Consider the following 15,118-nt stretch of genomic DNA (forward strand, 5'->3'; position numbering starts at 1 on the left):
CCGCCAAAACTATACAGCTGGAACTGGTGGTCGTGATAGCTGACTGTAAATCCTCCTAATGATTTTTCCATACTTTACATACCACAATGTTTTTCACACTTTTTACTTAAAGTCAGTTTCAGAAGCACCTTCGTTACCAAACCGTCGAGTCTGAACCTATGAATGACCGAATACAAAGTGATCGCGGTAAATTTATGAGGAAACTCGTAGTCACTGACTGAGCCTTATAAACTTTATAAATGCGAAAAGCACCATAGCAAACAATACACAACTCCGACGTTTTATCGTATAAAAAGACTTTCAGATTAAATAAATATTTTAGGAGGTTTGGTACAGATTAATTCGAATAAAACATTCCATACAACAAGTATCTAATTCCTATGTGTGACAGACAAACAGCCTGTTACTGAGATAAATTTCCATTTCGCTTACTGGTTCTCCAATTGCTGAGGGTTTGTTTAACTACTATTCTTTGTGGTTGGACGTTCTGATTGTTGTAACTGCGAGTTTTTGACAAATTCTACTTTGTTTAAACACACAGCTTCTATTTACAAGTGCTGAGTATACCGGTGTATATACGAGAGACGATTTCCTAACCTTGAAGTGCCATATTCAGCAGTGTTTACTGGTGTTATTAGTATATTGCGTGTAAGATTGGGGCACTACCCAACAGTTATATTTCATCTCAATGTAGAAATTAAAAATGCGGAGAAATTATTCAGTTGGTAAAACGCTGTCCTTCAACAAACACACACGAAATTTCTATACATACTGACGTTACATATGCAACATTGTGGGTATAATATTCATTGTTTCCAAAACTTCCGAAAAGGAGATGCAGGTGTATTGACACCAGAAGGTTGCAAATCGCAAAGTAAACACTTTAATACCGTTTATTGACGGGCCCACGGTATTTAAGACACTCCTAAATCGTGAAACCAACGCTCCTGTGTACAAACGCATTTTGAGAAACGTTTCTCCATAAATATGTCATGTAATATGATAGAATACAATCAGTTGGCTGGTCCTGTTGTGCTACGGTGTCGTAATACGGGACCCTATTCCCTAGGCTTCCTCGAAAATGTGCTTCTATCAGTACTGGATGAGGTTCCTTTGGCTACACGAATGGGTATGTTCTTCCAACATTAACGACCCCTGTACTTCCTTGTCATCAGATGACACATTATCTGCACTTAACATTACAAAAAATGGCTCTGAGCTCTATGGGACTTAACTTCTGAGGTCATTAGCCCCTAGAACTTAGAACTACTTAAACCTAACTAACCCAACGACATCACACACATCCATGCCCGAGGCAGGATTCGAACCTGCGACCGTAGTGGTCGCGCGGTTCCAGATTGTAGCGCCTAGAACTGCTCGGTCACCCCGGCTGGCACTTACATTACAACCCGGAAGACTGATCGATAGAAATACGCACGTTTCTTGGCCATCAACGCCTGCGGACCTTAGCATTTTAAATGTTTGCCTGTGGTGGTGGTTGAAACGAACCGTACAAAGAAAAAATAACTCCAAGAGGCTAATTGACTCTTCCTATTGTGAACAGTACTGCTTCCGTAAAATAACACAAGACGAGCTACACGTGCTGTTGTGATAAGTATTCAAAAGCGCATTACGCCTGAGGTGAAATTTATGAAAATAAACTTAGAAATTTGTCATTTACCTTTACGCAATATCTTTTGTGAGTATTTGTTTGGGTTACATTCTAACACCTGCATCGCTGCAACTAATAAGCAATGGATACGTGTTATACGAAATTTTTTGTTTACTCCTGAAACTCACTCCGCAAGAAATATGTGAATGCTATAGCATTTTCTGGAAACACTATTGAGACATATTGACGTGACGTCTACCTTTCTTGAGCGATGGAACAGCATACTGGAGCGCTGCCCTGAGGCAGCCGTTGAAGTCTGGGTCATTCTGCTTGCACGTCTTGTACGACGATGCTGTAACAAGAGACAGGATACGGTTATTCCACTACTGTTTTTCTAAGATAGGATATAACAGTCTGTAACATACGATATGCCAGTGCAAAGACTTCGAATGAGTATTTCAATTGAAAAAGGTATTTTCAGGCGAGGGAAATAAAGACACTCAAAATTTTTCACCTGGTATACGTTGATATAAACTTTTAATATTGTACGATTAATTGCAATCCTTAGTACATAATTAGGTGCATTTATAGGACATAAAATTAGGTTTAATGGAAACTAAATGGTTTTATTCTAAGATAATACACTACTGACCATTAAAATTGCTACGCCACGAAGAAATGCAGAAAATAAACGGGTATTCATTGGACAAATATATTACACTAGAACTGACATGTGATTACATTTTCACGCAGTTAGGGTGCGTAGATTATGAGAAATCAGTACCTGGAATCAGTACCACCTCTGGCCGTAATAACGGCCTTGATACGCCTGGCCATTGAGTCAAACAGAGCTTGGATGGCGTGTACAGGTACAGCTGCCCAAGCAGCATCAACACGATACCACAGTTCATCAAGAGTAGTGACTAGTGTATTGTGACGAGCCAGTTGCTCGGCTATCATTGACCAGACGTTTTCAGTTGGTGAGAGATCTGGAGAACCTGCTGGCCAGGGCAGCAGACGAACATTTTCTGTATCCAGAAAGGCCCGTACAGGACCTGCAACATGCGGGCGTGCATTATCCTGCTGAAATGTACGGTTTCGCAGGGATCGAATGAAGGGTAGAGCCACGGGTCGTAACACATCTGAAATGTAACGTCCACTGTTCAAAGTGCAGTCAATGCGAACAAGAGGTAACAGAGACGTGTAACCAGTGACACCCCACACCATCATGCCGGGTGATACGCCAGTATGGCGATGACGAATACACGCTTCCAATGTGCGTTCACCGCAATCTCGCCAAACACAGATGTGACCACCATGATGCTGTAATCAGAACTTGGATTTATCCGAAAAAATGACGTTTTAAATTCGTGCACCCAGGTTCATCGTTGAGTACTTTATCGCAGGCGCTCCTGTCTGTGATGCAGCGTCAGGGGTAACCACAGCCATGGCCTCCGAGCTGATAGTCCATGCTGTTGCAAACGTAGTCGAACTGTTCGTGCAGATGGTTGTTGCCTCGCAAACGTCCCCATCTGCTGTCTCAGGGATCGAGACGTGGCTGCACTATCCGTTACAGCCATGCGGATAAGATGCCTGTCGACTGCTAGTGATACGAAGCCGTTGGGATCCAGCACGGCGTTCCGTATTACCCTCCTCAAGCCACCGATTCCATATTCTGCTAACAGTCATTGGATATCGACCAACGACATCAGCAATGTCACGATACGATAAACCGCAATCGCGATAGGCTACAATCCGACCTTTATCGAAGTCGTAAACGTGATGGTACGCCTTTCAGCTGCTGTTTGTGTATGAGAAATCGGTTCGAAACGTTCCTCATGTCAGCACACTGTAGGTGTCGCCACCGGCGCCAACCTTGTGTGAATGCTCTGAAAAGCTAATCCTTTGTATATCACAGCATCTTCTTCCCGTCGGTTAAATTTCACGTCTGTAGAACGTAATCTTCGTGGTGTAGCAATTTTAATGGCCAGTATTGTATTATGAAAGAATTGATTTACAGGAGTATGCAAGCACTATTTTAAAGAAAAAAAAATGGCTCTGAGCACTATGGGACTTAATATCTGAGGTCATCAGTCCCCTAGAACTTGGAACTACTTAAACCTAACTAACCTAAAGCCATCACACACATCCATGCCCGAGGCAGGATTCGAACCTGCGACCGTAGCGGTCGCGCGTTTCCAGACTGTAGCGCCTAGAACCGCTCGGCCAATCCGGCCGGCTCAAGGAGATCGGCAAATCTGCCAGAGCGTCAAGGATATTCCAATACCGCGCAAAGAAGGGCGCTACCATTTTCACAGAGTGAAAGTAGGCTGACCCGCTCAATTGCAGCAGTGTTCAACGGTCATTCTCAATAACATGTTGTGTTGCTGCAACGTACTACTTACTGACAAGGACATACGGCAAGTTCCGTAATCCATTTTAAGAGAAAATTCGCCCAGTGGTAAAGCGGTCAAAATAAGCGGACGTGTGTCTGCGGTTATCCGTGGATATTCGACTGTTCCTGACAAATCAACACTCACAGATTTCGAGGAACTTTATGTGCCTTCTAGCGAATAAATAATTCAATCGAAGCGGTTACGTAGTGGCTAACGTCACTGCTTCACACTTTTGCACCCTGTGTTCGAAACACGATTATAATTTTACTCTTGTTTTTCATTTATCGACTCACTTCCGTAGAAGGTTACTACACTAACGTTTTGCAGTGTGTATTGAAATATCGTTTCCGTATTCATGTACTGCTGTTATGTCTGCTGAATAAATGAACCAAAAGCAATAAGTGAATGAGAAAATTGAAATTATTTTCGGTGAAACTTCTGTAGTATATATTCCTGAAAAATAAACGTGATAATAAAGTATATGAATTAAAATAAGAACTGACATAAGAATAAAACATAAAAGTATGAGAATTCAGAAAGTTTGTATCCCCTGAAAATACCATACTGACACATACTATAAGATATATGTTGCCATTTCCTGTGAAGCCCAGTTGTTTTATAATTAACATAACAAAAATGATTCAAATGGCTCTGAGCACTATGTGACTTAACATCTGAGGTCATCAGTCCTCTAGAGCTTAGAACTACTTAAACGTAACTAACCTGAGGACATCACACACATCCATGCTCGAGGCAGGATTCGAACCTGCACGGTTCCAGACTGAAGCGCCTAGAACCGCTCGGCTACACCGGCCGGGTAACATAACACCAATGTACCTCTAACTGGAGAAGGAACATTATTGTAGTAGCCTTCAACTGACATGAGCAATTAAATGGAAAGAAATAAAAAAATATATTAAATAAAACAGTAATCCAGTTTCTAAAATGGAACTCCAGCCGTTGTGTCACCATTTCGGCTAAGACTGGCGTGCACTAAACATTGACAATCGTTTTCTCATTAACGGTCGACTAGCTACGTGTAAGCGTAAACACGGTTTCGCTCATTTAGACTCCTCTTCCTCTGAACGAAATTTCCGGGAAGTCTGTTCATGGCAGCCACCATGTTCCCCTCGTGAACTGACCTTCTGTTGACAAACAGGTTTCGAAAAGGATTCTTGCTACAGCAAACCTAACTTTTTCTGTTTTACCCATACATGTTTCGGTCAATTTGTACCATGATCGGTGGGTTTATTTTATTTTGTGTCGAATAATATGTATGAGGATAATATATACAGTTTTGCAATTACGGTTCATAGACTTAACATATATGGTTGAATAGCAAGAAAGCTTCGTTTGTGAAGGTAGATTCTTCTTAAAACGTATTTATTTGAAGGAAATCATTCATCACAGTGTAAATTTACGCCAGGAATTTCATTACGTATACGCCCTTCCAAGAGCGCAATTTAAAAAAAAAAAGGAAGAAGCTACATTGTTCTGTGTGTGTAGGATAATTCAGCTGAGCGGCATATAACATGCTGCAATACTGTTGAAATGATACCTTTAATCACGTGGTAACTGTAACAGAGGTGACTACATGCAGTTCTCGATAGCGGAATTGCAAGTCAGTAATGTGGTTGAAATGAAAGAGGAAGCCGCCTGGTAGAATTTTGCACTGAGCATAACTTACTAACACTTGGTTCAAGAATCATGAAAGAAGGTTGTATACATGGAAGAACCCTGGAGATACTAAAAGGTATCGGATAGATTATATAATGGTAAGACAGAGATTTAGGAACCATGTTTTTAAATTGTAAGACATTTCCAGGGGCAGATGTGGACTCTGACCACAATCTATTGGTTATCACCTGTAGATTAAAACTGAAGAAACTGCGAAAAGGTGGGAATTTAAGGAGATGGGACCTGAATAAACTGAAAGAACCAGAGGTTGTACAGAGTTTCAGGGAGATCATAAGAGAATAACTGACAGGAATGGGGGAAAGAAATACAGTAGAAGAAGAATGGATAGCTTTGAGGGATGAAGTAGTGAAGGCAGCAGAGGATCAAGTAGGTAAAAAGACGAGGGCTAGTAGAAATCCTTGGGTAACAGAAGAAATATTGAATTTAATTGATGAAAGGAGAAAATATAAAAATGCAGTAAATGAAGCAGGCAAAAAGGAATACAAACGTCTCAAAAATGAGATCGACAGGAAGTGCAAAATGGCTAAGCAGGGATGGCTAGAGGACAAATGTAAGGATGTAGAGGCTTATCTCACTAGGGGTAAGATAGATACTGCCTACAGGAAAATTAAAGAGACCTTTGGAGATAAGAGAAACACTTGTATGAACATAAAGAGCTCAGATGGAAACCCAGTTCTAAGCAAAGAAGGGAAAGCAGAAAGGTGGAAGGAGTATATAGAGGGTCTATAGAAGGGCGATGTACTTGAGGACAATATTATGGAAATGGAAGAGGGTGTAGATGAAGATGAAATCGGAGATGCGATACTGCGTGAAGAGTTTTGTTATAACCTAGCCAGTAATGCCAACCGAGCCCGCTGCCAAAAGTTTGGCAGTATCAAAGTCCGGACGTCGTCCGCATAAGCAGCGCCAGCGATACAGGAAATCGCCGCAAGTCTGCGCGCGCCACCGCTGGTTTCTGGCTTCTTAAGCGCTGGAGTCGCGAGCGCTAGGACAGTTCTGTTGTATACTCAGTTGTATACTCGCCACCGATTTGTGTACTTGCTAGTCAGTTGTGTGTTCATCGCAGCAGAGTTGTTGTTTGTCGTCAGCCGACGCTGACCTAGCCGCTCCGACTCGAACGGGACAGATTTCTGTAGACACGGAGTTCACTACTGTGTTTCTGTATCTTCGTTAATAAAGATAAGTACCGACTTTTATTTAATCAGAGTGTTTGGGTTTTCATCTTTCTGTTCACTGTTCCAGCGGACCGGGCGGCCCGCTATTAAAAGTGTGGCGGTGACTTCGTAAGCCGTTTCTACTGCGAAGTGTTTGTCGCTACGAACGCCGCCACAAAAAGTTTGACAGAGCACTGAAAGACCTGAGTCTAAACAAGGCCCCCGGAGTAGACAACATTCCATTGGAACTACTGACGGCCTTGGGAGAGCCAGTCCTGACAAAAATCTACCATCTGGTGAGCAAGATGTATGAAACAGGCGAAATACCCTCAGAAGAATATAATAATTCCAATCCCAAAGAAAGCAGGTGTTGACAGATGTGTGAAAATTACCGAACAATCAGTTTAATAAGCCACAGCTGCAAAATACTAACACTAATTCTTTACAGACGAATGGAAAAACTAGTAGAAGCCGACCTCGGGGAAGATCAGTTTGGATTCCATAGAAATACTGGAATACGTGAGGCAATACTGACCTTACGACTTATCTTAGAAGAAAGATTAAGGAAAGGCAAACCTAGGTTTCTAGCATTTGTAGACTTAGAGAAAGCTTTTGACAATGTTGACTGGAATACTCTCTTTGAAATTCTAAAGGTGGCAGGGGTAAAATACAGGGAGCGAAAGGCTATTTACAATTTGTACAGAAACCAGATGGCAGTTATAAGAGTCGAGGGACATGAAAGGGAAGCAGCGGTTGGGAAGGGAGTAAGACAGGGTTGTAGCCTCTCCCCGATGTTATTCAGTCTGTATATTGAGCAAGCAGTAAAGGAAACAAAAGAAAAATTCGGAGTAGGTATTAAAATCCATGGAGAAGAAATAAAAACTTTGTGGTTCGCCGATGACATTGTTATTCTGTCAGAGACAGCAAAGGACTTGGAAGAGCAGTTGAACGGAATGGATGGTGTCTTGAAGGGAGGATATAAGACGAACATCAACAAAAGCAAAACGAGGATAATGGAATGTAGTCGAATTAAGTCGGGTGATGTTGGGGGTATTAGATTAGGAAATGAGACACTTAAAGTAGTAAAGGAGTTTTGCTATTTGGGGAGCAAAGTAACTGATGATGGTCGAAGTAGAGAGGATATAAAATGTAGACTGGCAATGGCAAGGAAAGCGTTTCTGAAGAGGAGAAATTTGTTAACATCGAGTATAGATTTAAGTGTCAGGAAGTCATTTCTGAAAGTATTTGTATGGAGTGTAGCCATGTATGGAAGTGAAACATGGACGGTAAATAGTTTGGACAAGAAGAGAATAGAAGATTTCGAAATGTGGTGCTACAGAATAATGCTGAAGATTAGATGGGTAGATCACATAACTAATGAGGAAGTATTGAATAGGATTGGGGAGAGGAGAAGTTTGTGGCACAACTTGACCAGAAGAAGGGATCGGCTGGTAGGACATGTTCTGAGGCATCAAGGGATCACCAATTTAGTATTGGAGGGCAGCGTGGAGGGTAAAAACCGTAGGGGGAGACCAAGAGATGAATATACTAAGCAGATTCAGAAGGATGTAGGTTGCAGTAGGTACTGGGAGATGAAGAAGCTTGCACAGGATAGAGTAGCATGGAGAGCTGCATCAAACCAGTCTCGGGACTGAAGACCACAACAACAACAATGTGGTTGAAATTTAAAATGTTTCGGCAATGTCTTTGGTATGAGCTCATAAGACTGTTGATTGTGAGCAATCGGCAGATAACATACATTCATCAGTACAGGGCACTATTACTACCCTGTCAAGCTATTACCTTTGATCCAGACATCACAGCAATTGATTTGACTCATCTGTGTACTTCGAGAGAAGACGATGGTGAAACTGCACCTGTATAGTTGTGCTGTATCCTCCGATTGTTACCGGCACTCAAAAATGGCTCTGAGCACTATGGGACTTAACATCTATGGTCATCAGTCTCCTAGAAATTAGAACTACTTAAACCTAACTAGCCTAAGGACATCACACAACACCCAGTCATCACGAGGCAGAGAAAATCCCTGACCCCGCCGGGAATCGAACCCGGGAACCCGGGCTGCCGGCACTCGTTTAGGGGTATGGCTTTACTTTTGTGTTCTACATCTTAAAGAAATAACTATGTTTCACAATTCAGTGTACGAACACCTGTGGGAAATCTTTATAGCTATTCATCAGTGTGCCAATTGTTCTAAATTTGGAAAATGTATGTATGTGTACGGATGTGTATATATGTGTGTGTGTGTGTGTGTGTGTGTGTGTGTGTGTGTGTGTGTGTGTGAGAGAGAGAGAGAGAGAGAGAGAGAGAGAGAGAGAGAGAGAGATAGAGTAGTTGTTTTTGGGGAAGGAGACCAGACAGCGAGGTCATCGGTCTCATCGGATTAGGGATGGACGGGGAAGGAAGTCGGCCGTGCCCTTTGAAAGGAACCATCCCGGCATTTGCCTGGAGCGATTTAGGGAAATCACGGAAAACCTAAAGCAGGATGGCCGGACGCGGGATTGAATCGTCGTCCTCCCGAATGCGAGTCCAGTGTCTAACCACTGCGCCACCTCACTCGGTAGAGAGAGAGAGAGAGAGAGAGAGAGAGAGAGAGAGAGCGAGAGAGAAAGAGAGAGAGAGAGAGCTTTGTGCGTGTCTTTCTGTATTTGTGATAGGTCATAGTACGAGGAAAAGGGGGACAAAGGTGTTTGGTACTTCACTGTAGTATGTAGTGCACCTCTTCTACGCAGGAACCAACAAATGTATTTAGACAAAAGAAGTACGGAGGTTTTAACACTTTTCCAGTCACTGAAAGTTCTAAATTAGTGCGCCATAAGTAAGAGACGGGATTTTTGGACTACTTGCGATGTAGTAGCGAAAACATTCTTCTGTGCTACGCTGAGATACTTTCATAACGCGACACGTTACCGGGAATGTCACGTGGCAGCACTCAGCCTCGCGTTGAAGACCGGTGAAAATGACCTGTGGTCGGCCCTCGCCTCTTACCGGAAACTAACCTGACCACTGGCGTCCTCGACCTTGACAGTAGATACTTGCCCCGCCGGAAGCGTTCCACTACACGGTTCCCTGGATGGTCACAACACTTGCAACCCAGGAACCGTGCTGAAGCAGTTACTATCACAACCCATGTTATCGGACGCTCAACAGCAAAAAGGAACGTTGGCAACGCAAACCATTCATTTTCCTCCATCAAGTAAAACTACATTCAAATTGAATGCATATTTTATCACATGTATAGAGAACTCCAGAAGTCTTCTCGTCACAGTGATGTAACAATTTCACTCTCAACGAATCGTATCTGGTCTACACATAGAGAGATCGTAAAATTCTGTTCCCATTGTAGCTGAATAGTAGGTACTAATATTTAACTACTGAACTACAGCAGCGTGAGAATGTCGGCTTGTGGTAATTGTTTCCAGTGGTACTGTCTTCGGTAGATTGGCTCTCAGCACTATGATACTTAACATCTGTGGTCATCAGTCCCCTAGAACTTAGAACTACTTAAACCTAACTAACCTAAGGATATCACACACATCCATGCCCGAGGCAGGATTCGAACCTGCGACCGTAGCGGTCACGCGGTTCCAGACTGAAGCGCCTAGAACCGCACGGCCACACCGGCCGGCTGGTTTGGTAGACTTGGCCTCAGTTCTCGCTTGACGGCGAGAGATCATCATCGTCAGGAAATGACACAGATGAGCAGCAGTCTACAAGTGTTTACCGATTAAACTGTATTGTACCAGAAGGTATCATTACTGAAAGAGTGTAGGAGGAGACAGTATGATGCGGACAAAACGGCCGCGTGTTCTAAATATCGAAAAATGTAAACTAATGGTGAATAGTAGAAGAAATAGTCCTAAAATGTTCGAATACAGTGTTAATGATGTGCAGCTTGACATAGTGACATCAGTTAACAATCTGGGTGTAATACTAAAATGTAGACTTTCACGGCCGGAAATATCATGTCCATTATAATTATCCGGGCTGTTATGCCGTGGTCCGATGATGAATTTTGTCTCAATTCCCAACGTTTCGTCTCCGACTGCGGGAGACATCTTCAAGGGGGTCCGTAGGTCGATGGTAGGTCCAACACACCCACTGGCTCGTTACTGACTGTCTACATCCAAATTTAATCTACGAACCGAAATGCACCAGTGATAAAAATAAAATACAACGCAGCGTGTACCAAGGAAAAAAAAGAGAAATTAAAGGAAAAAAGAAAAAAAAGAAAACAAACGTGAAATTTCAAGGGCCGAAAGATGTCTTCTCCAGAAAATGGGAGATTCTCTTACTCTTTGGAGTCCAATAAAGAGCAGTATGCAATCGTAGAGTTATGAATTCTGCAGTCTGTTTGGTGTCGCTACCCAGTAACGTGTCAGAATGGGTGGAGAAAAAGTGCCTCTGGTTCAGTCCAAGAGCTTTAAAAGAGAGTGTTACTGGCAAAGTTTTGGGTAATTTGGGAGACTTCCCACCTTCAACTAGTCGTATACTGGCACCGGGTTGTGCTTTACGCAGATTTCAAATTTGCTCTTTCTCTCCAACCCTTTTGAATCTATACTCAGAAAATATTTGCTCAGTGCCCTCTATATGATAAGCGGGTAAAAGTTGGAGGAGGAAGAGTATGGTGTTTCAGGTTTGCACACGGCATGATCACCTTAGCGATAGGTGAAAAACATTAAAGAATATAGCGGATAAAACTGAAGTTAAAGGAAAAATTTATGGAGTGAAAATCAATGCAAATGAAACCAAAGTTATGGCACTAAGAGGAAATAAATAGGTAAAGATAACGAATGGAGAATGGAGAAGCATTAGAACATGTGCAGAGCTTTAAATCCCTCAGAAGCAGGACAAAAATAGACTGGAAATGCAGCACATAAATGTAAACCGGAATAGCGATTGCGAAAAAGGCATTTTGAAAGAAAATGAGAGATTTCTGCAGCAATGTGGTCGCTGATTTGAGGAAAATACTAGTTAAAGAGATTTGTACGGAGTATCCTCGTGTATGGGGCTGAAACGTGAACCCTGAGGAAGAAAGAAGTCTTGGACATGTAGGAGGATGGAATGAATAAGTCGGATGGATAGAGTACTGGATGTGATAAGAAGAAGGAAATAAAACTGGATTTGACGTACATTATGAAAGTTTCAGTACAAGTACGGGTAGGACTCTAACACCGATGGTTCTGTACAAAATTAATTATGTATGTAGATAGTTTATCCATCCCATGACTCAAGAATTTCGACGATTTTCGCCAGTTATCGATATCAATACTGGAAAGATATCAAAATTAATATATGGCCATCTCGATTGACTATACTGACGTAAAGATTTAAAGATTTTACACCTCCGAGAAGCCATAGACAGTAGTACATGGATCAAATTTCCACTTCATACGTCTACTCGTCCATGAGAATAAGGGGTCTTAATAGACGGACGGACATACAGAAGCATAACAAATGACAATATTATAACTTTCTTCTTTAATTTTACTGTGAAATCTTTCTTCTTGCCAAGTTTCATGATTACAGGCCTGTGGGAAGTACCCTTCAGGTTTTGAAAAATTACATTGCGCGGATCAAAATACGTGGCATAAATAACCATATCTTTTGATTGCATTAATTTATAAACGTAAAAGTCTTACAACGCAAAGGTGCCGTAGACTTCAGTGCGTTAAATAGCCTTTCCTGAGTAACAGAGCCTCAGCAGATAAAAAGTGATCAAGGGTTCCAGTAATACCGACTGAGGTCCGGAAACCTAAAAAGAAGGGGACTTGCACAAAGAGTCTTAGAAGAATATTTGGAAAGAGAGAGGAACCGAGTGAGGGAGAGATATTACATCCCGGGCGATGAAGCATATACAGTGAGGTGACAGAAGTCGTGGGATAGCGTTATACAGATGGCGGTAGTATCGCAAACACAAGGCATAAAATGGCAGTGCATTGGCGGAGCTCCCTCAGGTGAACGTATGAAAAGGTTTTAGAAGTACTTACTGCCGGACGACGGGAATTAACTGACTTTGAACGCGAAATGTTACTTGGAGCAACTCGCATGATACATTCCATTTCGGAAATCTTAGGGAAATCAGTATTCCGAGATCCAAAGTGTCAAGAAAGGGCCAAAAATACCAAATTTCAGGCATTACCTCTCAGCATGTATAATTCAATGGATGATGGCCTTCACTTAACGATGGAGGCGAACGATTTTGGCTTAGAGGTGCCAGTTTTAAAAGACAAGCGAGACTTCGTGAGATAACCGTAGAAATCAATGTCTAGAAACTGCAGTGAAATTTGGCGTTAATGGGATGTGGCAGCAGACGACTGGGATGAATGCCTTTGCTAAAACCGATATATCGTCTATAGCGCGTCCCCTGGGACGTGACCGTATCGGATGGACCCTAGACGACAGTAAAATTGTGACCTGGTCAAATGAGTTCAGATTTTAGCTGTTAGGAGATGATGGTAGGGTTCAATAGGTCGTAGAGTGGCAGTGGTTCCCTAAAGGTGTGGGCTGCGTTTACATGGAATGGGCGGGGTCCACTAGTCAAACTGAATCGATTATTGACTTCAAATGGTTATGTGCGGCTACCTGAGACCATTTGCCGCCATTAATGGCCTTTATATTGCCAAAGAACTATGAAATTTTTAAGTATGACAAAGCGCCGTGTCACCGGGCCACAATTGTTTGAGACTGGCCGGAAGAACATTCTTGACTGTTCTAGCGAATAATTTGGCCATCCATCGAACATGTAATTGAGAGGTCAGTTCGTGCAAAAAATTCTACACTGGCAGCCGTCTTTATGGGCGCCTATAGAGACAGCATTGTTCAGTATTTCTGCAGGGGCATAAAACGACTTGTGGAGTCCATGTAACTCCAAGTTGCTGCGCTATGCTAGAAAAAAGGAGATCTGACACGATATTGGGAGGCATCACATGACTTTTGTAGCCCCAGTGTACAGTAAAATTAAGAAGGAAGTAAGGGATCGTAGGAAATGGAGACGCAAAGGTCCTGCTGATATAACACTGCTGAACTGGAGGCTAGTTTAGATAACTTACGCAGTTTTCCAGGGGCTGCCGAGGCGTGCGCGGCGAGCACGAGCAGCAGCAGCAGTGCCGACGCGGCGGAGGATGTGTTGTCGAGGGTCATGTCGGCGTGGTGAGCGGCTGCCGTCTGTGGGCCGCAGGTCCGCAGAGCGAGATATAAGAGGGACGCCGGAGTAGGGCCAGGCCGGCGCGAGCGGTCAAGGCGAGCCTCTCCACGGTGACTTCACACGTGCCGCGGGCCGGTTTGCGAGGGGCTCAGCCCGCTCGCTGCGTACCACCTCAGGCTGCAGCACAACTCCGTACTGTATTACTGTTTACAGTGGCCGAAGCACTGTACTGTACAGGGTGTTACAAAAAGGTACGGCCAAACTTTCAGGAAACATTCCTCACACACACACACACACACACACACACACACACATAAAGAAAAGATGTTATGTGGACATGTGTCCGGAAACGCTTAATTTCCATGTTAGAGCTCATTTTAGTTTCGTCGGTATGTACTGTACTTCCTCGATCACCGCCAGTTGGCCCAATTGAAGGAAGGTAATGCTGACTTCGGTGCTTGTGTTGACATGCGACTCATTGCTCTACAGTACTAGCATAAAGCACATCAGTACGTAGCATCAAAAGGTTAGTGTTCATCACGATCGTGGTTTTGCAGTCAGTGCAATGTTTACAAATGCGGAGTTGGCAGATGCCCATTTGATGCATGGATTAGCACGGGGCAATAGCCGTGGCGTGGTACGTTTGTATCGAGACAGATTTCCAGAACGAAGGTGTCCCGACAGGAAGACGTTCGAAGCAATTGATCGGCGTCTTAGGGAGCACGGAACATTCCAGCCTATGACTCGCGACGGGGGAAGACCCAGAACGACGGGGACACCTGCAATGGACGAGGCAATTCTTCGTCCAGTTGACGATAGCCCTAAGGTCAACGTCAGAGAAGTTGCTGCTGTACAAGGTAACGCTGACCACGTCACTGTATGGAGAGTACTACGGGAGAACCAGTTGTTTCCGTACCATGTACAGCGTGTGCAGGCACTATCAGCAGCTGATTGGCCTCCATGGTACACTTCTGCGAATGGTTCGTCCAACAATGTGTAAATGCTCATTTCAGTGCAAATGTTCTCTTTACGGATGAGGCTTCATTCCAACGTGATCAAATTGTAAATTTTTACAATCATCATGTGTGGC

General features: G+C 43.1%; 1 protein-coding gene across 1 annotated transcript in view; it reads right to left on the minus strand.

The window, feature by feature from the left end:
* The window catches only part of LOC126101069 (protein takeout-like), a 59,342-nt gene extending 45,264 nt beyond the window's left edge, over nt 1-14,078 (minus strand). The window contains exons 1-2 of the mRNA XM_049911743.1: nt 13,934-14,078; nt 1,872-1,964 (exon numbers count right to left, since the gene is read on the minus strand). Coding sequence (XP_049767700.1) covers nt 1,872-1,964; nt 13,934-14,024 — 184 coding nt within the window. The 5' untranslated portion in view covers nt 14,025-14,078. The remainder of the gene's footprint in view (nt 1-1,871; nt 1,965-13,933) is intronic.
* Between the last annotated feature and the right edge of the window lie 1,040 nt (nt 14,079-15,118).

Source organism: Schistocerca cancellata, chromosome 9 (genome assembly GCF_023864275.1).
Source record: "Schistocerca cancellata isolate TAMUIC-IGC-003103 chromosome 9, iqSchCanc2.1, whole genome shotgun sequence".
NCBI classification, from domain to species: Eukaryota; Metazoa; Arthropoda; class Insecta; order Orthoptera; family Acrididae; genus Schistocerca; species Schistocerca cancellata.